The sequence below is a fragment of the Denticeps clupeoides genome, chromosome 16 (assembly GCF_900700375.1).
Source record: "Denticeps clupeoides chromosome 16, fDenClu1.1, whole genome shotgun sequence".
NCBI classification, from domain to species: domain Eukaryota; kingdom Metazoa; phylum Chordata; class Actinopteri; order Clupeiformes; family Denticipitidae; genus Denticeps; species Denticeps clupeoides.
In genome coordinates, this window is record NC_041722.1 from 19,695,709 (window position 1) to 19,719,050 (window position 23,342).

The following is a 23,342-nucleotide window of genomic DNA, read 5'->3' on the forward strand; positions in this document are numbered from 1 at the left end:
TCTCTACAGTTGCACCACACACCGCACCTTCATTTCATTTTACATTACTTCGTTACTTTTCCTTTTCTGCCGGCTGTCCGAAGGAGCGTTAAAAATATGCTCCATGAAAAATTATCACGACAAACACTAGAACTCTTGCCAAAAAAATGAAACATTTCATGCATAATTTATTTATATGGATTTTTCTTAGCAGAAAATGCACAACGGGACAACTGATGTGCAGACAGCATTGCAATATGCATATACAGTATAAACCAATAGTGTTTTGTACTAGCGTGTCAAGGTTTTCATTTTGCCGTATTGGAGTTACAGGGTCAGTGTTATTTTTCTGGGGTGTAGAGGGTTTATTTTATTTTACTTACATACTTTTATTTTATTATTGAGCTTTGACGGAACTGGAGTTGTGTGTATAGTGTGGGTTTTTGTGTACACATATTATTTGCAAGGTTGAATAATGTCGGGGTGTGCCCAAGCAAAATCTTTTCCATTTATGGAAAAGATTGGTGTGTGCAGAAAAATAAGGCATAAAAGCCAATAGATTTTCGTTTAGTTTCAGCTTTTAAAAAATATAATGCGAGGTGCATCCACATTATGCAACGTTAAATGTAAAAACTACTCGCGTGTGCACACAGACTCCTTGCTTGTGGTCTAAAACTGTGTGTGTGGGAGTGCATGTGGTTCTCGGCTATTGTTTTCAGATGCATGAATATAATTTGGAGGGCTTCGTGTGTGCGTGCAATAGTGAGGGTGATCGGCATGGGTCAGAGTGTGCTCCTGCCTTCTCGCCCTTCATGCTTCGTTTCCATGGCAGCAGCATTATTTACATTCTCATGACAGATCCATTAGAGCCGCCGCCCCTCCCGCCCCTCGCAGCGAATCAGGAGGAATATGGAACATCAGCGAGGTGCCCTGGCCCCATTAGGCACTGCTGAATAGTGTGTAATTCTGTTTGTGGACAGATCCATCTGCTCGATTTCCGAGATAGTACTCCTCTTTCATGGTGCCACCCCTGAAAGATCAATCAGCGGCTTCGGCATGCACACACACACACACACACACACTCAGGGAAACCTGATAAATTATAGGCCATGGGTTATTGCCTCTGGTCAGTAGAGTCAATCTGGACCATCTGCAGTGTATAGAAACCCAATCGCTGAGTCTTTTTTCAAAATGTACATTGTTTATACATATGGGACATTTTATATGTATTTATAGGGTGTATATGTATATTATATATGTTAACATGCATGTTTAATGTGAGTATTCCAGATCACAGAAGTTACCGAATAATTAAGAGGAGCTGTCTCTGCTGCTGATTAATGGGCTTGTGAGGGGTTAAAGGTCACGACACGCTAAGCACCAAACAGCAAAAGCCAAATTCTGCTAAATTAAATGTATTCCTTCCAAGCGATGAGCATTAATGAGAATTTTTTTTTTATATCGGGGTTGTGTGATGGACATTTTATTGCTGCAAACTCGGTCACACTTGAGACATTATGGCCGTTTCAGACCCCGAGCTACAGTGAATAGTGGGGAACAAATCCATTATATATTAAAGGAATATATATTGAATTTAACTTATGGAAGTGCATAGGCCCTCCAGGGCACCATAGCTCATCTTGCAGCCTCAGCACCAGCCCTTACTGCAGGAGGTATAACAGCATGACGAGGACGTAAAGAGATGGGAACGTCGAGAGAAGCTGGCAAGGGAAAGATGCTTTTGTAGGACTTTCTGCCCAGCGTGATGAGGGGATGGCCAGATTGACGGTACACAGACACAATCACATACATGCACATATGTGCAGCAGCGTACGAATAAACAGGCGGCTTTGAAGGCGCCCACCTGTTAGATGGAGTCCCGTTCCAAGCGGAGTGTGTGTTGCGCGCGGTGGGAGTGTAGTGTGTGCGCCGGTTGCACTAAGAGGCTGCAGCGGGGGAGAAGGGCACAGCCGCGCCAGGGTTGCCAGGGCTACAGATGGCACCGGGAAACTGCGGCCAGGGCGAGAGCACACGCTGCTCACCTGTGGAGCCTGCGAGAGCTCACTTCCGCAGAGCTGGGCCCCCTCACACAGACGTGCAACACACACACACACACACTCTCACTACATGCTGCACATGTTACAGCACGCTGTACGTTCACATTTTACTCCAGCGATCAGCCTGTGTCATGACAAACACAAGCACGCTTAAATTGGCGATTTGAGATGTTTCAGAATAGCGAAACGATGCATCGCCACACACTCACAGCCCTGGGACAGGTTTACAGGATTTACAGGTTTACGAGGGAGGCTGCAGAACATGCCAGGGGTCATAAATGCGGGTCGCCATATGCTTCGGCCACCTAGTTCCCTCACCAGAGCTGCGTTACTGCTCCAGTAGGCGAAAAAAAAAACCTCACATTCTGTCCGCTTTTAACTTTTAATTGGGAGTTATGAGAAAAATTCTATTTGGTTTTTCTACCTTAATCACTCATAGCTGTTAGTATTTACTAGTGCTATTTATAAATGCTATTAATGCACAATAGTTTAGCAAAAACCGGTATATCTATAAAAATAAATAAATGATTTTTAGAATTTCCTTTTTTTTTTTTTTTTGAGAAGCAAATAATGTCAGAGGTTTAGTCAGTAGGCATGGGATCAGTTATTGCATCGATATTCAAATTTCTTTTTCTGTTCAGGCCGTTTGTGTTGCCAGGCCGCATTAAGCATAAGGCCAACTCTATGCATACTTTACATGCCTGATTTGAATAGTTTTATGACAGTGATGCAATATACAGCACAATATTCAGTGTAAAAATTATACACAAGAAATAACAAACTAATCGATAGGGCAAAATCCTGTGGTGCCCATAACTACAAAAAATAAGAATTAATCCCATGAACACCATATGCCACATGAGAAAACCGAGGGAAATGTAGAGGGCCTGGAGGTTTTTTTATTTTATTCACACCGCGCTTTCTACAACGTACATTGTACAATGATGCGGACGTCAGCTCGCCGTAGACTGAACAGCAACTCTCCCTGCTTTCCTCTCCACACATCACCTCTTCATGAAGATTCTGGGGTGGGGGACGTTGCACGGCGAGAGAGAGAGAGAGACAGAGAGAGAGAGAGAAGTCTAAATAAAAACCAAAACAAATGGCTCTCCGTCCCGGGGCCTCGTGGATTTATTGGAGGAGCTGCACCAGGCGACGTCGGCTGCTATATTTGTCGTGGCTGCTAATGAATTGTTTTTAGCCCAGGCAACACCTTATGGGAGGGCGGCAGGGGAGTGCTCCACCCCCGTGGGGGCCCTGCAACTGTTTTACACTCTGCAAAACACTCTCGCCCCGAGCGGAGGTAGGCTCGCAGCTTGCTTTAACACTTCTGAGCCCTCAGGTGTCCCTCTCCCTCTCCCTCTCTCTCTCTCTCCGACAGACAGACACGCCGAGGAGGCGGGTTCTCTTTCGCTCTCGTCACTCCTCGCTTGTTGCGGCCGGCGCGGGATGTCACGTTTGCCCTTTCCCTGGTGAAGAATCACACGCACATGCAGAAACACACACCTGCCCTTGTTCCCCACTCAGCACCAGCATTCGTTTTTATGAGGGATGGTTGTGGAAGCAAACTGCTCAGGCTCTTATTATTTATTCTGATTAGGCCTGCTAACACAGTCAGGGTAGAAGTGTGTGTGTGTGTGTGTGTGTGTGTGTGTGTGTGTGTGCGTGTGTATGGTATTTATATCTTAGTAGAGAGTGTGTGTCCAAAGAAAAACAGATCAGAGGCAACCTGAAAATTACCAAAGTATAGAAGCTTCTAAAAATGTCAGACTTTTCCGTAAAATGTAGGTAAACTCTGTTGAACATTTAGATTAGATGAAAATATATACTAGATATGAGAATATAATAATGATAATTGTAATGCAACGTTAACTCTTGGCTATTACTTAACTCTACATGCATTTAGAATGCCCTGAGGACATTGCGGGGACATTTTTATTTGATTTATATTATACATTTACCTTTTAACAGTTGCCTGCTCACCATAGCGGTGTATAACAAACACGCTGACGCCAACTACGGACAACATTTCCTGCAGGGCATGCTGGGTAGCGAGGAAAGGCACAGCGGCAAGTGCCTACTGATTATATTAGGCTGAATTTACTCAGCATCCTGCCTATTTGGAACAGAACGTTCATGTTCCACTTAACTAGAACAAGTACGTTTATTTATAACAGAAATAAGGTAATATCTAGTTAATTAATTGCTGAAAAATCAAGGACACAAGACTGACTGTTCTCATCTTTAAACCATTCCAGGCGCGGACACTTTCCATGCTATTGACATTTTTTGAGATGCGCTGGTTGGTGTTTTTTGATCTTTGTACGCTGATCTGGTCATGTGTACTGCGGCGGGGCCTGTTGACCGCGCCTTTACTGGCTTGCTGGCCCACATCTGCGTGAGGAGACGGCCCCGACCGTAGGGAGTAGATCCTCATTACCGCAGATATTAGTCACACGGAGGAGTTTATTATTATTACTGTCACCTTCGATTACATCGCGCTGGCTGAGGCAGAGTGGCTTCATTCCGGACTTTATGTGCTGCTGGTTGCCTCAGCCGGGGTCAGCTCGCTGACGGCCTCATTATGAGTTCTGGCCTCGAAATTTAATGGTGAGCGTTTATACTTTTACGTCACTCTTACCCAGAAGGCCTTGTGCATTACGTGATGAAATGAGCAATTAAAATGAAAAAAAAAAACAACATTTTAACATGACGCATAGTTTTGCAATTTTCGCATTGCGCCGCAGTGTTTGCTGTGCAAGACGTGTGCAACGAGGAATACGACCAACGTTTTTTAAACGTTCCATGGACATTTGCTTGTGGTTCAGCCACAGTTGCCGTGACTTTTGGATTTGCAGACAGACATAACTCCTTAGCCACGGAGCTAAAGCAGATTCCTTTTTTTTATGCACAGTGTTCAGCACTGGACTATGATGTTGCAACAGAAAAACAAAACGGTGTTAGCTGCGCATGCAAAGGGGGGGTCATTTCCAACGCGGAACGTGCCGTCCCCCTCGTCCAGAGAGGCAGATGGCATGTTAGCTACTACCCCACTGCCTCCATTTCAGCGAAGAGCGCAGGGACGGAAATAGAGTGGAGCCTCTTCCTTGGGCTACGGAGGCACTTCAGCACACAGAAGGCTGGCGCCGGCCCTCGCACAACTCCCCGTCCGCCCACCCGCGTGTCCAGATGCACTTGCGTTCACGTTGTCTCCTCTCTGTTCCAGTCTTTCCGGTCCAATAGCGCTCTAAACATCTGCAAATATGTCGTGAGACCAAGATGTGTGCGTTATAGAGCTCAAAATGAGCTGATGTGTTAACATATCTACTACAACATGGTGCATTTATGTAACAGACAAAATATAGAACTTTCTGTATTTTTTATTTCAGTTTTATTTCCATGCCATTTCCTCCCCCAGTTCGTCCCTGACCTTGGGGAGTGAGGTCGGTATATGTGATGCTCAGTCGTGTCATATTTTTGCATTTTGCATATTTTTGCATGTGTAATGTAACCATTTAGTAAACAATGCTGTGAAACGTAGCCCACGATACACCGTTTCGTTAGTTTTCTCATTGCCGATTTTTTGGGGTTATTTGTACATAACTGTATATTATGTTCAGGTTTTATATTTCAGAGCAAGAACTCGCCTAACTCGGGCACCCGCACAGTTCGTCTCTGACCTTGGGGCGTTGGTGAATTGAGCAGGGGTGTTCACCGGGGCTTTGTTGTCAATTTTTTTGGAGAACCGGAACCAAGAACCGGAACATCCTGTGGTTGAGTCTGTGCCATGATGAACCGGCTTGAAGGGGTTAGACTTTTCGGTGCTTTGAACACACACACACACATATATATGCTATCTTCAGTATCTTTAATTGAGGCACCATGTGCCGGAGTGATCTTCAGCCCATCACTTTCCCCTGCACCACCCTGGGATGACAGGCTAAACCAATCCGTCCGCTGCATCGTTCACCTGGGGTTCCCGGGGCCACGTCACCAACTCAATTACCCAGTATCCCCCGCTAATTTTCCCGACTGCTGGTTTTTTATAGTTCCTGTTAGTATTGGAACAGGAATCGGAATGAATCTGACATCTTCTTTCACACACACACACACACACACACACACACCCCACAGACTCAGGCCTATGCTGAGGAGAACAAGTGTCCGCTGAGATGTGTGGAATAATGAGGTTGTTGATGCAGCAGCTGAATCTGCCGCCCCCCAGTGGTGGAACAAGGACACGACACCCTCAGGAGTGTTTGCAATAAAGATTTCATTTGCAGGGTTCTTATGGTCATTAAAAATCTGGAAACATCAAGAGAATTTTCCAGGTCTTGAAAAGTTTTAGAATACGAAATAAAGTTGCGGGAAAGTCATTGAATTGTCACATGAATGTATATCAAAGTACGAAGTTCCCGTAAGACTGCACGAGAAACGCTTTTCCTACGTTTACAACTACAATGTTTAAAATGATGTGAACCACATCACGTGCTGTTGTGTGCATTGCTTCCATGTTCCAGAACGTTCTCAGCGACGTGAAAATTATATCTGATGATCTCATGAACCTCATTTTACTCGGGCTATGGCTTACCTTATTTCTGTTATAAATGTCAAGCTTTTCAGGTTTCTTTTATATATGTCTTAGTGTCCCCATTAGTTCAATACACGGTATACTGTGTACACTGTTGTACTGACAATAAAACAGTCTCGACCTTGATCTAATTCTGTATCTGAAGTCTATTCATCTGTAGTGCAGAATTGCAGCCACTTTGATCCCGTCCCACAATTTTCCCTGAACGGCGAAGCAGAATGACCACGCTTTTCTTGCCACGGCAGGACCATAGCCAGGCTCAGGGAACTGGCATTAATGTTAATAATCTCTCATTTCCATTATAGGGGACCTTGAACAATATTTTTGACTTTTTGTGGTTTTTTTTAATTTGCACAGAAGTTTATGAGAACATAAGGTCATGAAAACTGGCCGTGGAGTAAGTGAAAAGTCATGGAAATTCCTTTGTAAAAATGTGTAAGAACCCAGCGACATTATTACAAATTCTTAATGAATTTTAGAAATGAGTCTTATTTCGGTGATTTATCGTGCCGTGTACTCTATTAATGGCGGGTTTTTGGTTCCAGTTACGACGAGTGTGTGGGACCCGGAGCAACACAGATATACATCCCCACCGATGACCCCCCTCCGTACTCACTGACTGATCCGTGCCAGGGGGCGGGGGACCAGCCCGGCTGCCATCCCTGCCGCGAGGTGGGAGAACCGTCAGCTGGGGCCTCATGGGTGGCCGCGGGCAGCGCCTCCCGGTATCCAATCAGACTGCCCGACCCGAGTCAACGGCCGATAGCCTCCATCGCCCTGTCGGCCCTGCCCCTGGAGGACGCGCCCCCGTACGAGGCGGTGGTGGGCGGGCACAACCAGCCCATCCCTCTGATGCCCATGGATTTGCTCAAGCACGTTTCGGAGGCACACGGCGGCCCCCGGCCCCCGGTCGCCCACGGGGTGTCGTAGGAACTCGGGCCCTGAAAACCCCACTTCCTCACCCCCTCACTTTGTGCGTTGCCGACCCGGTGCTCCCAGGGTTCCGCAGTTTTGCCGAGTCCACTTCCGTCCTAAAAGAAGTCCCGTTGATGTTGATTTTCTCATAGAAATATATTCTGCTAATGGTCCGATTTACCGACTGTACATCTCTGCTACAGACTGACACTCAATACGTGTCTCTTGTTCTTTTTAATAAACTCCAAATCCTTTTCAGTACCGATTTTTAATAACAAAGTAATAAAAATGGCGGGAATCAGACTTAATTGATATTTTTCCGTTACTTGAACTGCAGATGCTTTCTTGTGTTTGTAATTTGAAAAACACTGTGATTTTTTTTTTTTTATTATTATTATTTCCATGATTGGTTTTAGATCTCGTGAACGTAGTAGCAGCTCGGAGGACGTTCCAGGACGAAGAGAACTGAACGCCTCGCGTAATCGCCGTAAAAGGGCTCCTCCAGCCAAGTCTGAGATCACTGTACCAAAGGAAGACAGGCGACCCTGTGACGTCGGCACGAAGGGGGACCCGTGTCCGTCTGCGGAGTTCGGTTTCCTTCCTTCCTTTAATGGATTTGCCATCCGCCGACGGCCTTCCAAAACGGTAAATAAAGATGGGCGTAAGCCCGGTAGCCGCCACTCAACAATGAATTACTGTACATGGTGCCTGTCAAGTACTGCGACTGTTAAGACTTGTGAACTCGGAGCGTAATTAGAAGGTCGACTGTCCCTTACCCTAGAGAGCCAGTCCCCGTGCCGGAGACGTTTTATTAAACTGACGTAAAGCCTGGAGGTAAATATGAAACTGTCTTGATTTGACTAGGTTGAAAATAATAGGCATGTAAAGGGTGTCTGTGTGTGTTTTCGTCCCGTCTTTGGACATTCGTAGCTCCTATGATGACAGCGTTCGTATATAAAATACGACCCAACAATGTCAGAATTTGTACACTACAGCTCAACACTGGCCCGTTCGTGCACAGGTACAGTGGCGCGCCGTACGGACTCTGTTTGGACAATTCTTCGCCATAGCAGGACGCCGTGGCCCGTCTCGGTTACGTCCCACCTTCCGCCCCTGTAACCAGGAACTGTTCCGAAATGAGAAGCTACGTCGGGACACCAGACAAGCACCCCGAACCCAGCGTTCGCATAAGAGTTACTGCAACTCTCTTCGACGTCCTCGCTTCTTGCCGGCGGCGTGTGCCGTTGCAGCGTCCACTTCTGATGTGCTTCCTCCACATATGTCTGAGACGATCTTTCACTGTTCCCTTCACACACGCGTCTGTCCTGTTTTTGCCGTTCCGTTCTTCGAAAAATAAAGTCCTAGTTTCTTGTGTCAAGTGTGTTTCAATGAGAACGGTATACAGCTCGGGCATAGCGGGGCCGGGGGGCCGTGCCATGGCACCGGGAGATGTCGGTGGTGATACAATATTGTTCACCCACGTTTCTGCCATAATGGAAATTTCTTGTGCAAGACCGTCTACATGAAGATATTAAAAAGTAAAAATATATATATATATATATTTCTTACTTGGATTAAGAAATATAGTGAGTATTTCATAAAGGTCGAGACGCATCACAATAATTTGAGATGGATTAAACAGAGAAACGCGCTTTGTCAGTTAACAGCACAAAACCAACAGTAGCTATTTTGACGGCAGAATTTCATGAGCAAAAATAACTTTTTTTAGATGAAGTTTGAAACCGGACGCGCAACATCGCCACCTGGCGGCGAAGAGAAGAATGACTCGGTTGCCGCAGCAGCAGCGCCACCGTCCCCGTCTTGTCCACCAGGTGTCGCTGTTGCCACACGAAAACAGCAGCGGCGGCATTTTATAACCACAACGCGACGACGTGAATATTTAAAAGCGTTTCTGGCTCTTTCTGCGGCCGGTGGCGGCGTCACCTCTCCGGCGGAGCGCGGACAAGGCGCCCTGCCGGATCCCCGCCCGGCGGCGCGCATGGAGCCGCTTCCGCGTTCGCCGCGCCTCCCGCTTCCTCGTCGGTAGGAAAGGGGCTGCGCGCAGCGGCACCATGACCGGCGGCGTCGGCGATGTGTTCCGCGACTACCTGGACCACTACGAGCGGCCGCGGGACCGCGGGCCGGTGGCGGCGTGCCGGTCGCGGCCGCTGGCGGAGAAGGCGCGCCGCGTCCTGCTGGCGGAGCCGGAGCCCGAGCGGCGCTTCTCCGCCTTCCGCTTCTACCGCGTCGCGCTGGGCTGCGTGCGCGGCGCCGCCAACCGCGTCGCCGCCGTCCGCGTCCTGCTCGGCGCCACCGAGGTGCTGGAGGCCATGTGCGTCAACCTGTTCCTCTTCCCGTGGAAGAAGGAGATCCGGACGATCAAGGTGAGCCGCGTCCGGTATTATTACAAAGAATATAACATTATATATTATTCACAGACGCGCAGACACGATTTAACACTTAAAAAAAAGTGTTAAATCGCGAAAAAACTTCCAGCCGCTCGTCCAATTGTAGGCGCTCGTTGTGCGACGCTTCAAAATAAAAGTTGGGGTGACGGGAGCGGATTTAATTTACACGGCGCCTTTCGGCCTGGGGTTAAACCGCACGTATAAATCCGTTCATGTCGTGGCCTTTCGCGCCCGTGAAAGCCGCATGTAATGCGGTCGGGGTTTAGATTTGGGGGGGGGGTCCGGGGTTTGGGGGCTTTTATTTTGAAACGTCGCGTTTTCGCAAATTATCGGCCGCTGCGATTAAAAAAAAAAGATTTTACAGACATACGCGACTTTGTTAAAAGGAGATTTCTAGATTTTCATTTTTTTTGTTTAATGAGTAGGATTAAAATGCAGCGAAGATCTGCGAGTGTCTGTCGAACCCGGACCCCGCTGCTGGTTTTTACTAACGTTCTCCTGATCGAGGTGACCACGACCAGGTCCAGATCTTCACCATTAAACTGTAAAGAATGAGTTAAAGAGTTTGGTGACGTCCAGGGGTGTAAATTGGTTGAAAGTAAAATAGAAAAAAGCTTTTCCAAGTCCGGTGGCCATTAGGAAGCCACATGACGTTAATAATAATAAAAAAAACCACAGAATTGAAGCTTAAATTTACTGAATTCTTTTTTTTTTTTATGAGGCCATTCATAAGTTCATTGTATTTTTTTTGTGTGGTTCTGGCACTGCTGGTCTACACTTCGGAAGGATCAAGCAGCAAAAATGTGGAACGCTTGCAACTAACAGCACGATTATGGAGGACGTCAGTCGTCACGCCCACGCGAGGATGTCAAATTTCCATTTCCCGTCAGTCGCGTTACTGCATCACTTTCCGCACCGTAGTTTAATCGGGGCAGCGGTGGCCTAGTGGGTAAGGTTGGTTCCACCGAGGTCCCCTTGATGAAGGTGCCATCCCCACACACTGCTCCCCGAGGGTGGTGGTTTTTCATTTTAATTTGCACATTTCTTCCCCCCCCCCCAGACCTTCACTGGCCCCTTCGTTTACTGCATCCAGTCGGTGCTGCCAAACGACGTGACGAGGGGCATCCTGGAAAGCATCGGCTACTATCCCCAGACAGACACGGAATATCGACTGTCCAAGAGCGTGGACCTGGACCAGGCCAGAAGGATGGGGTTCGAGCTTTTTCTGGCCCGGGCTGAGTGCGAGTATCTGCTGGAGGCCATGGCTCACAGGTCACATGCCGAATGTCTGGAGGTCCTGTACAGGCGGGCTCCGGGAGCGGAGGACGCCGAGGAGGAGGACCCGCGAACGCAGGAAGCTTCAAACCAGGAGGAGAGAAGAAACCGACCCCAGCAGCTGGAGGACCCGTCTCTCTGGGAGATGCGTGAGAAGTACCCCGACCTGGCCTTCCAGCAGAAGCCCATATTTGCTGAAGGGCCGCCGTACCCGGGCCCAAAGGGCCGAGCGGGAGACGATCCGGAGCTCGCTGTTCGGAAGCAGGCTCTCATCTGCGACCTGAGCGGCCCCCAGTCCATGACCGTGCACCCCCGTGGTCCCAACCCAGTCCTGTCTGCACCCAATCTGCCCGAAGGGGAACCACAACCGCTGGAACTTGGGGGCTATTTTCCTGTAGCAGCACACCAAGAGGGGAGCGCAGACGACCTGCCGGAGCTGGCCGGCCGAGTGGGCCGGCTGCGTGTTGAGGAGCGGGGCGCGGACGAGCCCCTCAAGTACCCCATAGAGGAGACGGCGCAGGCCCAGCCTCCGCGTTCCGCCTGTCGTAACCAGGTCCCCTCGGCTCCGTGCTCCCCAAGAGATAAGAACCAGCCGGGAGAGGACCCGATCAAGGAGCCGCCGAACTCCTTCTACATCCCGCCAAGCGGCCTGGAGGACCGAGGCCCCCTGGTGGGCGGCGAGGGCAAGGGCCACGCGCAGCAGTCCGAGGACGAGCTGCTGCAGACCTACGTGCTGGTGGAGGCCGAGAGAAAGTGACCGCACGCCAAGTCCAGCCAGTACCGATGTACTGAAGACCACTTTCACCGACCAAATCCTCCAAAAATCGTCCCAAACACGCCTCGAATCCATAATTCCGCTCACGTATCTCAGGCAAAGGACGTTGGCTTCAGTTGTGGGGAACGTTTTTGTACAGTATTATTGAAATGTATACGGGTTTGGTATTTCTGTGCCTTAATTCTTTTGATATCCAGTCCAAAAAAAGCCCCAAAACATTTAACGTCTTTATACATATTTTTAAAAAAAAATGATTTTGAGCATTACAGTGGATTAGGGTCTTGACATTTGAGGGTTTTTTTTGTTTTTATTAAAGTCTGTTTTTGTGCATTCTGAGTGCACGTTTGTCAGTGTTTTATTTTGTGATTTACATCAATATACACTTAAAAACTGTCACAAACGAAAACAAACAGCATAAATAGAAAGGAATGAAAACGAGTAGGTTTACAATGTCAACGTGGTGAAAGTGACACGGTAAACCACACGGGTCCTAAGACGAAGTCGGCGTTCTCCATGGACCTCCACGTGGACCCTCCTCCTTCGGCTCACGTACCCGACGCGGCCAGAATACGCTCTCGGTTTTCTTCATAATGCTGGAGCATCTTCTGCTGGTCATGGTCAGCTGGAATGACCTGGTAAAATGCGCAAAAATATATATTTATACATAAGTTGTATATTATATGTGTGTGTGAGATTATATTATTTAAGTTTTACTCACTAGAACAGGTGCAGGAAGCGGAAATGCTGTTTGCTTTATTAGCCAGTCCTCGTATAAATTATGAGTGGCCTCCAGGTATTCCTAAATCAGAAGTAGTCACAAGACTGTGAAAATTTGTCACGACATAAATGTAAGTCGTGAGCCACTCACAAGCTCTAGAACTGTAGTATTTGAACTGTATTATTCATCATTTACTAGACAATCATGACTTCTGTGTTAATTTAAATCGGGTGACGTACAGTGCGATATGAAACAAACCCCCCCGGGAGGTATGGTTGTGTTGTGGCGGCCTGTCTTAGTTTTAGTCAGGGTGGTAGTAGCCTAGTGGGTAACACACTCGCCTATGAACCAGAAGTCCCAGGTTCGAATCCCACTTACTACCATCATGTCCCTGAGCAAGACACTTAACCCTGAGTTGCTCTAGGGTGACATTCTTTCCAGACTGATTTTTGATCTTATGTTTTTTTAGTCACACGTTCTGTTTTCTTTTCCGCCTCGTCTTTTTCTCCCATTCATCTGCTAAACAATCAGAAATATTAATTAATGCCGCACTGCAAAAGTGGGAGATACAGGAAACAAACCGATGGGACATTTTAGTAGAATTTTTATCTTGTAAACAATATTATTTTGTTATATTTACTTTACTTTACTTGGCAGACGCTTTTATCCAAAGCGACTTACAAGAGGAAGACACCAGCAATTCTCATTCGGTTTCTATAGATTTTGAGTTACAAAACTAATAAGGCCCAACTTTTCAGGAATAGAACAATTCACCACGTCAAAAAGGTTCATTAATGAAGACATTTTGTCATAAATGTAATAATAAAATCGGAAGGAGGATAAGAATCCTCACCATCGGAATGACTTTCTCCTCCTCTCGGCAGCGCTGCTTCAGTCGTTCGTAGCACGTCTGAGGGGTCGTCTGTAGGTAAACTGCCATGAGAGACGAAGTGGAGAATCATCACACTCCCACGTTCACGTTCCGCATTTCCCCCTCAACTTGTCACCCAAAGCAACAGTGAGGTCAGGCTTACCGATAAGATCGACGGGAATGGAGATGTTGTGTGTGATCCACTCGAACCATTCGCTCAACACGGCAAAGTCCACCTCTGGCATCTTCCCACTGCCGAAGGAAGACCGGTCAGACGACCACGACGGGCCAAAACCGCGGTCAGAAAATATGCCAAAATCTACCTTCTGTACAGGTTTTCCACAAAGATGTACTTGGCGCTGTATAGAGAGCGTTCCATCATTCTTACAGGGGCGGCCTGAGGAACACGGGGATGGAAGAGGATGAAATAAGGGGTGGTAGGTAACACACTCGCCTGTGAACCCCACTTACTACCATCGTGTCCCTGAGCAGGACACTTAACCCTGAGTGTCTCCGGGGGGGACTGTCCCTGGATAAATGGCGTAAATGTAAATATGCTTCCTTGGGCCACTAATGATCAAGAAGAAGAAACGCGAGACGTACTACTGCTGACAAATGCCGGTCCAGCATTGTGAGCTGCACGTAAGTCTGCAGCGTGATGCCCCATCGCGCCGGGTCCTGATACATCAAAGCCTAAAGGTCAAAGGGCAGAGTATATGCAGACGCGTGTTGGTAATTCGGCGTCTTGGTCATTTGACTGTAAAATCACGGTAGTTACCAGGGGATTGTGCCCTCGGACGTCCCTCCACTTCGATATCGGCTCCGTCAGCACCTACAGATGAAGGACTCAGTATACGGTGGACGTTTCAGACGCGCCATTTGTCTGGGCTGCTCCAGACTGTACGTTATACCTCAATATCGCTGGTTCTGCTGAAGTATTCCAGGCATGTTGTCTTCCCACTGGCAATGTTACCTTCGATGCAAATCTGAGAAATAAGAAGGATAAAAAAAGGGGGGGAAATATACATATATTATATACATATAAAGCCAGAGCCACGCCAACTTAACACATAAAGATAACTTGAGTAGAATAAAAAATAAGTAAAATAAATAGTGTTGCTCTTCAGAGACCCAGCTGCGTAATATTAATATTAAATTGCCGTTTTGCAGTTGTAAATACTGTGCAACATCCACTACTTGCTGTACATGTCAGCAACCCACACTACATATCACACTGTATATAAAACCTTACTTTGTTATCTAGTCTTTCCATATATACAGTACAGGCCAAACGTTTGGACACCTTCTCATTCAATGTATTTTCTTTCATTTCATGACCGTTTACGTTGGTAGATTCTCACTGAAGGCATCAAAACTATGAATGAACACACGTGGAGTTCTGTACTTAACAAAAAGTGGAGACCTGACCTCCACAGTCACCGGACCTGAACCCAGTCGAGATGGTTTGGGGTGAGCTGGACCAACAAGTGCTAAACACCTCTGGGAACTCCTTCAAGACTGTTGGAGAAGCATTTCAGGTGACGACCTCTTGAAGCTCATCGAGAGAATGCCAAGAGTGTGCAAAGCAGTAACCAGAGCAAAGAAACTAGAATATAAAACATGTTTTCACTTATTTCACCTTTTTTAGTTAAGTACAGAACTCCACATGTGTTCATTCATAGTTTTGGTTCCTTCAGTGAGAATCTACCAACGTAAATGGTCATAAAAATAAAGAAAACACATTGAATGAGAAGGTGTCCCCAAACTTTTGGTATGTACTGTTTATAGCTCTGTCGTTTATTTCTGCCCTCATTTCATCATTTATATTAATTTCAACAAACATGTCTGCACGTTTAGCCTCGTTGTACATGCATTACAGTGACAACATCTTGCATCGCCGCTCGGTGAATGGGACTCACCACCGGCTTCCTCTCCTCCCCGCTCCGCACCAGCTTCCCTTGGGAAGAAGACAACATCGTGAGACAATCTGACCGTCCGGCCGGGAGCCTGCAGAGCCGTGGCCGAGCAAGCAAGCAAGCAAGATCTACAGAAGCCCGCAGCCAGAACCAAGTGCGACGCAGCCAGAACCAAGTGCGACGCAGCCGGGCAACGGGGTTCGATCACGTTCGCTTATTAGTCGCTCGGCGTGGCGTTATTTAATGAGCCGGGACACGCACTCTGCGCGGGGGCATCGCTGCTCCGGCGCGGGGCTCCGTGGAGGCGGCGTCTGCAGGAGGTCCGCCACAAGGCGCCGATCAGCGCGGCCGCCGAGCTCATTCCGCGCCGCCCGACATAACCCTCTCGCCGACCAGCGCCGGGCGACCCGCGACTCACCCGAGTCCGCGAACGAACTCGCGAGTCACGAATCGGACGTCTCGTTTCAACTGCCCCGAGTGACCCGGATCCTAAAAAGCACCCGAGTATTACGGCTCTGTGAGCGACGGCCCGTGGGACGTACACTTCCGGGTTCAGCGCTGACGCGCTTCCGGGCTCGAGACTGGATAATAAGACAAATAGAGTTAGAATAAAGATAAAAATAAAAAATTTCCCCTTTTTTCTGAATGTTGTAGTGACGTATAACAATGCAACATAATTAGCGGTAATAAAAGTAATGGTCACCAGTCAGTAATAGAAATGTTTTGTATAAAATAATAACCATTTTGAGTATTAATACGTAGAAAAGAGACAAATTAAGGAGCATGCTAACAAATAATATTTAAAGGTGAACAGTGGAAGAGAATGTAGCCGGCTTGCAGATCAGCAACAAGCCAAATGTTTGGGACTGTGCTCTCAATTCGTTTTATTAAAATGATTACAGGAAAAACCGATGTAAGGATCAGAAGAATCAGAATAAAACCTTTTAGGTATGTATTTAATAAAGGTATGTTTACACATACGAGGAATTTGATTTAGTGACAGAACTCTACAGTGACAAGTAAGTAAAAGTAAGTAACAAAATAGTGTGCAAAATAGCAAAAACACAATATATATATACACACTATATTGTATAGTATACACACAAACACACACACACACATCAACGCATCATAAGTGGTCAAACCTTTATATATATAAGGTATGACCACTTATGATGCGTTCATACAGGTGTGAAAGTGAAGTGATTGTCACATGTGATACACAGCAGCACAGCACACGGTGCACACAGTGAAATTTGTCCTCTGCATTTGACCCATCACCCTGAGTGAGCAGTGTGTGGGGACGGTGCTTTGCTCAGTGGCACCTCAGTGGTACCTTGGCAGATCGGGATTCGAACCAGCAACCTTCTGATTACGGGGCCGCTTCCTTAACCACTAGGAATTGCGTTACCACCTTAAGTGGTTGGTAGTTGAAGTGTAATATGACAGCACAGTGTAATATGGATGTCTGTTCCCGTGCTTTTTTTGTAAATAGCGTTCAGATGCTTTTATATTCAAGCAGCACTAAATACACTCCTGATACATCTTGCTTAACAACCAGCAGTTAATCATGTGTTACTACAGACTATCACACATTGAAAACAGGTCAGAATACATGTATATATTCCAATCACAATATATTTCATAGAAAATGGTTTATTAAACAAAGCCAGAGAGCACTCTTACATTCTTACATCCCACAAGCCAGAAACTAGAAGAGTCGAGGGTTCAGGTCAGGAACAGGCGCTCCGTGGTATGTGGTTGTGCATTACAGGAAGTCTGAGGCCACCCTATTTTTGACTTTTTTATATTTTATGTTTTATGTAAGGGTAATGCACACATTCCAAGTAAAAGTATATTTGAATCGTTATGTTCGAGCTTCATGACGTAGCATCTCTCTGACAACAACAACTACTATTTCCTGTTGCTGAAAGAAGAGGCAGAAATAAGGAAACTGGCTGAGCGTCGAAGTTTGGTCCTGTCACGTTTCACCTCTCTGAAGACATGGGGACTAATGACGGTGAGCCGCACGCCACCGAAGCTCTGGCTGACACTGCGTTCCTCAAATCTCTCAGAGGCATCCTGAAGATCGCTGAAATTGTGAGTTCTTTTTGAGGGGTAACAGCCTAATTCCCTTCTGATGCAGCGGGTACTGTTCGAAATGGAATAAAAAGCAGAAGCACAGCGAACAAGTTGTGGTTCAATGTGTCTGTGTGTGTCGACGCCCTTCGCTGTGCCAGGTGGCGGTTTTTGCAGCGCTCATGTGTTACGCGGTGGCCTGCAGGCCACCTTACATCGCCGCAGCATGCATGGAGTTTGGGATCAGCCTCGCCCTGCTGCTGCTCTATGTGTTCAAGCTCAACAAGAGGATCTCCTTGTTCTTCTGGCCACTGATCGTAAGGCTGGTCGTGCAACATCAATACATAATGAAATCAATTCAATTCAATGATCTGAAGATCATATAATGTTGCTCTTACTAGGGCCTTATAGAGAAGGATCGCCAGCATGTTTGGTCTCCTTCAAGTGGCTTTTCTGTTTTGACGTTTGTGAAGCAGATGTATATGATTCTGTTTCTACTAGATCTTCATACGAAAGGCAAGCATGACACCAATTTATATATTTTTTAAATTCTTTTCAGGATGTGCTGAACTCATTCTTTGCAGCGGCCCTCATGCTCACCCTCAGTCTGGTAGCAGTGTCCACCGACTCACTAAAGGCCACCGTAGCTGGAGCGGTCAGTGTTGCTCTCCACACCCCCTAACCCCACTTACTACCATTGTGTCCCTGAGCAAGACACTTAACCCTGAGTGTCTCCAGGGGGGGACAGTCCCTGTAACTACTGATTGTAAGTCACTCTGGATAAGAGCGTCTGGTAAACGCTGTAAATGTAAATGTACATGAAAACCACACTAAGTAGATGGAGTATCGGACACACGGGCACGTAAATGTCAGAATCATCAGAAATTGCTTACCTGCACAAGCACCTAAAACAGCAAGACAAGAGCCAAAAAATAGCACAGAAGATTAAGCTAAAAATCAATATAGATTATGTTGAATACTTAAAAGTATTAAATTCTGTGTTGATTGAATAACTCCTGTGATTATTAATTGAAAATTTCTGATAAATTAAAGTTATATGCTTGGTGATTTATGCCCGGGCTTCACTCTCCCGTTTTCCGATTCCCGACAGGTTGTGGGGTTTGTGTGCGCAGGCCTGTGGTGCACTGATGGATTTTTACTCTTCAAGAAGATCACTTTCAACCACAGAAGAACCTAAAAGCTGATTTTTTTTTTTTTTTTACAGCGGTTATAGTTTTAAAGTTGAAAAGCATTTTGAAGCATTTTGTGCTCATCTAAGCAAAAGTAGTAGAGACGGCTTTCTGTGGGTCTCTGCACAGAATTTTCCTTTAAGCAAATGACTGTGTGGGTGAGGCCAGTACTAGTAAAATGTGTTTTTCACAGCAAGATTGTTATTGACTACTCGTATGTATCTCTGTTTTTTCCGCTTCAAAACGAATGGTTGGTTTTAATTCAATTTATTAGGCCCAAACACGCTTGAAATATCCTCTTTCAGCAAATAGCAACTCGGTGAAGAACTTTATTTTGACATTCGGGGAAAAAAAGAAAGTCAAGATTTTCGTATTTTTGCAAGGCAGGCGACTGGATCAGTCATCATCTCCGCTTGTTTTGTCAATGACCTTGCTCATCCACCTTCTCATTCTGAAGACGTGAGTGTAGAAGCCGTACTTCCCCTCCCGGTCACAGCCCTCGCCCCAGGACACGATACCGATCTGATACCAGCGGTTATCTTCCGGGTTCTGAGGGGGAGAGAATTAAAAGGGGCGTAGACATCTACCACCAATACATTCAGGTCCAGTCACATGTCTGCAGGGATCTGCAGCCTATTCCAGCATATATAAAAGTAATCAGTTCACGTTGTAATTGTATTATATTAGCTTAGGTATACATTCTATGAGCAAAATAGATGGAATGACAAAAAAAATACCTTCATGACAAAAGGACCTCCACTGTCCCCTTCACATGCATCACCTGTCTGCTTCTCCTGAGGTTTGAATCCTGAAAAAAAGTTCAAGTTTAACATGCGTATGTATAATTATTGTAAATGTCCAATCGTTCCATAGGCTTCTGTTATTACAGCTTTTGGCGTTTTAATGAACATTTGTCATTTCATTTACCAGCACAGAACATGTTGTCTGTAATGCGGATGCTGGTAGAGTTTTTACAGGTGTCTTGCTCCACGATGGGCAGCTGGACCTGCTGGAGGTTGGCTGGGTGGGCCTTTGGCGTAGAGGTCCATGTCTCGTAAAGGTTTCCCCAGCCCGTGACACGACCCTTATACCCTGCGAACATCAGGCTGCAAAAGAGAAGATGATGACACGACCAAGCAGCCTGGACTTATCTGCTGCTTCATTTTTCATACATGGTGATTGGTAAATGAATTGCCACTACTAAATCTAAATGACATCTGCAATGAAAAAAAAAAAGTATGATAAGTATGCACCCGGACTAACTCTTTAAGGCCAATCAAAGCAGCTTACGTTTGAGCGATCTTCTTGCTTGGCAGACAAACCGGGTGTATTTTCTCTGTAAATTGGATGGGGTTCCGCATGTGCAAAAGGGCAATGTCCCGGTTCAGGTTGTCCTTCCAGTTGTATTTGGGGTGGACGATGATCTGATCGATGGCCACGATCTTCTCAGTGCCCCTCTCAAACCTGGGCAAAGCCACATTTGAAGCAACAGGAGCGTTCACGATATATATATTATGGTGTCCACACAAACAGCCTACTTGGAACGTGAGTGTTTTCCGATCCGAACAAGGATGTCGTCATTGGTGAAGTTCTTGTTCCACGGTGGGTAGAAGATACAGTGGGCAGCGGTGAGGATCCACTGGTCGCTAATGAGACTGGCCCCACAGAGCAGCTCCTGCGGGCTCCGCTTGTACAGCATCACCTGCCTGCCACCACCGGGGAGACGGCCGGTAAACGGCCCTGTAACAGTGCTGCCGCTACGGCGCCCCCTCCACACTTACCATGGCGCGCTCCCAACTTCTGCCTCTTCACCCCTCACGATCCTGCTGCCACGTTGCGATTCCAGCAGCTCGCCCTCCTTTTTATCCACTTTATTAGCCTTCTCAAACATGGGGCGCTCTCCGCACTCTACAGGTGATGCAAACAAGGGAACGAAACATGGGTCCCAAACGCCGTCTACTTTTTACTTTACTTTTACAGCATTTACCAGACGCCCTTATCCAGAGCGACTTACAATCAGTAGTTACAGAGACAGTCCCCCCCAGGAGACACTCAGGGTTAAGTGTCCTGCTCAGGGACACGAAGATAGTAAATGGGGTTTGAACCTGGGTCTTCGGGTTCATAGGCGGGTGTGTTACCCACTACGCTACTACCACCCTACTGTTCAATGGCGATGTTTGAAGAGAGCGTCTCTTACCAAGCTCTCCGCCGCCAAACGTAGCCGTGTTGAAATAAAGAGACCTGGGACCGCTGAGCACAGTCCTCTGCCGAGTGTCACTCTGGACGAAAGCATCCAACGGCTCATCTGGGGGGAGAAAAGGTCCAAAACACCATCGGACTTCTAACATCTAAAACTTCTAAACTCTAAAGTTAGTGTTTAGAAGTAGTTTGGTCCTTTCCATGGACGAGCGCCACTCACCGCACAGTTCTAAATCGCAGTAGTCCATTGTGACATTAGGCCGGTCCACGTAGCACCACGGCCCCTCCATGTCGCCATCCGGGTTCCTGCAGTGGTTCTGCACCAGCGTGACTTCCTTGAGGAAGCTCTTCCCGCCAGAGTGCTTGAGCGCCTTTGGCGAGCTCCACTGGAGGCACTTCAAGCCCTTCACGGTCACCGAGAGGTCCCCGGCGTAGTCCACACCACTGCCACTCAGGCAGTGGCTCTCGGCATGTAAAGCTTTATCTCCTGGCGCCCTGGTCTGGATGGTTGTGGGAACGTAAGGTTCTCCTGTCGGTCCAAACCACCACAAATGTCAACATTAATGGGCCGTTTTCTCCGTATGTCATCTGAGAAGGAGGGTGACGGTACCGCATTTTGGGACGTTGCAGCGTTCTCTGCGGACCGCGGGGTCGCGTGTGAAGCACCAGGGCCCACTGGGGCTCTTATCTGGGTTTCGACAGTGATTTTCTTCCAGGGACGTCTCCAGAGACACGTTGAACTCCCTGAAGTGCATTGGTGAAAAGGAACGTACGGTTAGCAGACGCGTACGGATCGGAATACGTTTTTTTTTTCCACCCTGGGAAACACGTACGTGATCTTGTGTGGGAAATTGCTCGTCCAGTACTGGCATATCTTTCCAGTGGAAGTGACGGACACGTCACCTTTGTAGTTCACGCCGAGACTCCCGGAGCACCGACCTGTACGTCACAATTAAAACAAGTCTGAAGCAGCGCGTGCCAATGGGGGGGACGGGACGGGACGAGAATGTGTCATCTGCGGTAAATACCGTCCAGGCAGGACCGCGTTCTCTCAATGGTCTTCGGTGCTCTGGCCAGTTCTGTGCCTTTACAGTCTGTAGACGGCAGAGGTCACCTTTTTACTAACCGAGACAAACAACTTTTGAGGTCTTTCAGTTCATGTCCAATTAATAAAGAATAAAATAAAGTGATGTGATTGTCACTTGTGAGACACTGCAGCACAGCACACGGTGCACACAGTGAAATTGGTCCTCTGTATTTAACCATCACCCTTGGGGAGCAGTGTGTGGGGCGGTACCTTCATCAAGGGGACCTCAGTGGGATTCGAACAGACAACCTTCTGATTACGGGGCCGCTTCCTTCACCGCTAGACCACCACTGCCCCATAAAGTGAAGTGATTGTCACTTTTGATACACTGCAGCACAGCACACGGTGCACACAGTGAAATGTGTCCTCTGTATTTAACAATCACCCTTGGTGAGCAGTGGGCAGCCATGACAGGCGCCCGGGGAGCCGTGTGCTCAGTGGCACCTTGGCGGGTCGGGATTCGAACCGGCAACCTTCTGATTACGGGGCCGCTTCCTTAACCGCTAGGCCACCGCCGCCCCAGTTAAAGAGTAAAGTAAATTAGTCAATAAAGGACGATGGCGGCCTTTTCTCCGCACCTCCGGCGCTGTCCTTTTGCCCCAGGGTTAAACAGAGCCTATTTGCTCACGATGGCGTAACCGACGTCAGAGACGAAGCCTTACCTACATATTTGGCCCAAAACTTTTCCTGCGACGCAGAAATGAGGGGGGAAAAAAAAGCAGAAAGACGTGATGGTGATGAACAAAACTGTGCCAACATTGTACGAGAATCAAGTCCAATCAAAAAAGGGACTGACATTTAATGTAATGAGAAAAAAAGACAAGATGCTGGGCTGAGCTGCTCAGTCCATTGTCCTCACCGTCGCGTCGTCCTGCTCGAACACTTCTCGAGCTTCCTCGCGGTTGCAAATCTCCTCCACGCATTCGCGCTCCAGATTGCCCGGCTTCGCCTCCTCGAACATGTGATTCGCCCGCTTGGGCCTGACGAAGACCCGAGAGGCTCTTTTGCCGTCAATAAATACTGGCAACACACAAAGCGGGTCCGCATCAGTCGAACAAATCAGGACGCGTCACCGGGTATTATTCATCCCGGACCCGCACGCTCTTACCATCTTCACCACGGCCGGCGTGGAGAACGCCGCCGATGGACAGGCTCAGGAGGAGAGCGGCCGTGAATCCACCCATGGTCCCCGCAGGCTGAGGCAGGATGCCTGTTCTGGCGCAACGTCCGCAGCCGCCGGCGGGTTAATATTAAACTACCGGGGTTCCCGGTAGCGCGGCCC

General features: G+C 47.4%; 5 protein-coding genes across 11 annotated transcripts in view; 3 read left to right on the forward strand and 2 right to left on the reverse strand.

The window, feature by feature from the left end:
- bean1 (brain expressed, associated with NEDD4, 1) overlaps positions 1 to 8,916 on the forward strand; it is a 36,835-nt gene extending 27,919 nt beyond the window's left edge. For 3 of the 5 annotated variants that reach the window (XM_028956245.1, XM_028956243.1, XM_028956244.1), the window contains exon 6: positions 7,173 to 8,916. In XM_028956245.1, the coding sequence (XP_028812078.1) occupies positions 7,173 to 7,557 (385 nt within the window). In that variant the 3' untranslated portion in view covers positions 7,558 to 8,916. The remainder of the gene's footprint in view (positions 1 to 7,172) is intronic. The other 2 variants (XR_003742733.1, XR_003742732.1) reach the window with 2 other exon arrangements.
- A 479-nt stretch (positions 8,917 to 9,395) lies between these two features.
- On the forward strand, positions 9,396 to 12,336 carry LOC114766341 (spermatogenesis-associated protein 2). The gene is made up of 2 exons (XM_028957063.1): positions 9,396 to 9,926; positions 11,011 to 12,336. The coding sequence occupies exons 1-2, from the start codon at positions 9,615 to 9,617 to the stop codon at positions 11,980 to 11,982; spliced, it is 1,284 nt and encodes a 427-aa protein (XP_028812896.1). The 5' UTR covers positions 9,396 to 9,614; the 3' UTR covers positions 11,983 to 12,336.
- tk2 (thymidine kinase 2) lies at positions 12,288 to 16,048 on the reverse strand. 3 transcript variants are annotated; one of them, XM_028957067.1, is made up of 10 exons: positions 15,767 to 16,048; positions 15,509 to 15,541; positions 14,501 to 14,575; positions 14,368 to 14,421; positions 14,193 to 14,282; positions 13,913 to 13,986; positions 13,753 to 13,841; positions 13,572 to 13,651; positions 12,719 to 12,799; positions 12,288 to 12,632 (listed from the first exon to the last, which is right to left on the reverse strand). In XM_028957067.1, the coding sequence occupies exons 1-10, from the start codon at positions 15,779 to 15,781 to the stop codon at positions 12,546 to 12,548; spliced, it is 678 nt and encodes a 225-aa protein (XP_028812900.1). In that variant the 5' UTR covers positions 15,782 to 16,048; the 3' UTR covers positions 12,288 to 12,545. The 3 variants fall into 3 exon arrangements, with proteins under 3 accessions (XP_028812900.1, XP_028812898.1, XP_028812899.1); XM_028957065.1 differs by having other exon boundaries at positions 15,509 to 15,546; XM_028957066.1 differs by lacking the exon at positions 14,193 to 14,282 and having other exon boundaries at positions 15,509 to 15,546.
- Positions 16,049 to 17,449: 1,401 nt separating this feature from the next.
- cklf (chemokine like factor) lies at positions 17,450 to 19,626 on the forward strand. The gene is made up of 4 exons (XM_028957034.1): positions 17,450 to 17,605; positions 17,746 to 17,901; positions 18,144 to 18,239; positions 18,696 to 19,626. Exons 1-4 carry the CDS (start codon positions 17,510 to 17,512, stop codon positions 18,780 to 18,782), a joined length of 435 nt encoding a protein of 144 aa, XP_028812867.1. The 5' UTR covers positions 17,450 to 17,509; the 3' UTR covers positions 18,783 to 19,626.
- On the reverse strand, positions 18,942 to 23,298 carry f2 (coagulation factor II (thrombin)). Its single transcript, XM_028957033.1, has 14 exons — positions 23,169 to 23,298; positions 22,920 to 23,080; positions 22,723 to 22,747; positions 22,002 to 22,067; positions 21,807 to 21,912; positions 21,584 to 21,717; positions 21,194 to 21,502; positions 20,972 to 21,079; positions 20,556 to 20,682; positions 20,313 to 20,480; positions 20,065 to 20,238; positions 19,702 to 19,880; positions 19,512 to 19,582; positions 18,942 to 19,323 (listed from the first exon to the last, which is right to left on the reverse strand). Exons 1-14 carry the CDS (start codon positions 23,242 to 23,244, stop codon positions 19,171 to 19,173), a joined length of 1,857 nt encoding a protein of 618 aa, XP_028812866.1. The 5' UTR covers positions 23,245 to 23,298; the 3' UTR covers positions 18,942 to 19,170.
- Positions 23,299 to 23,342: the final 44 nt, after the last annotated feature.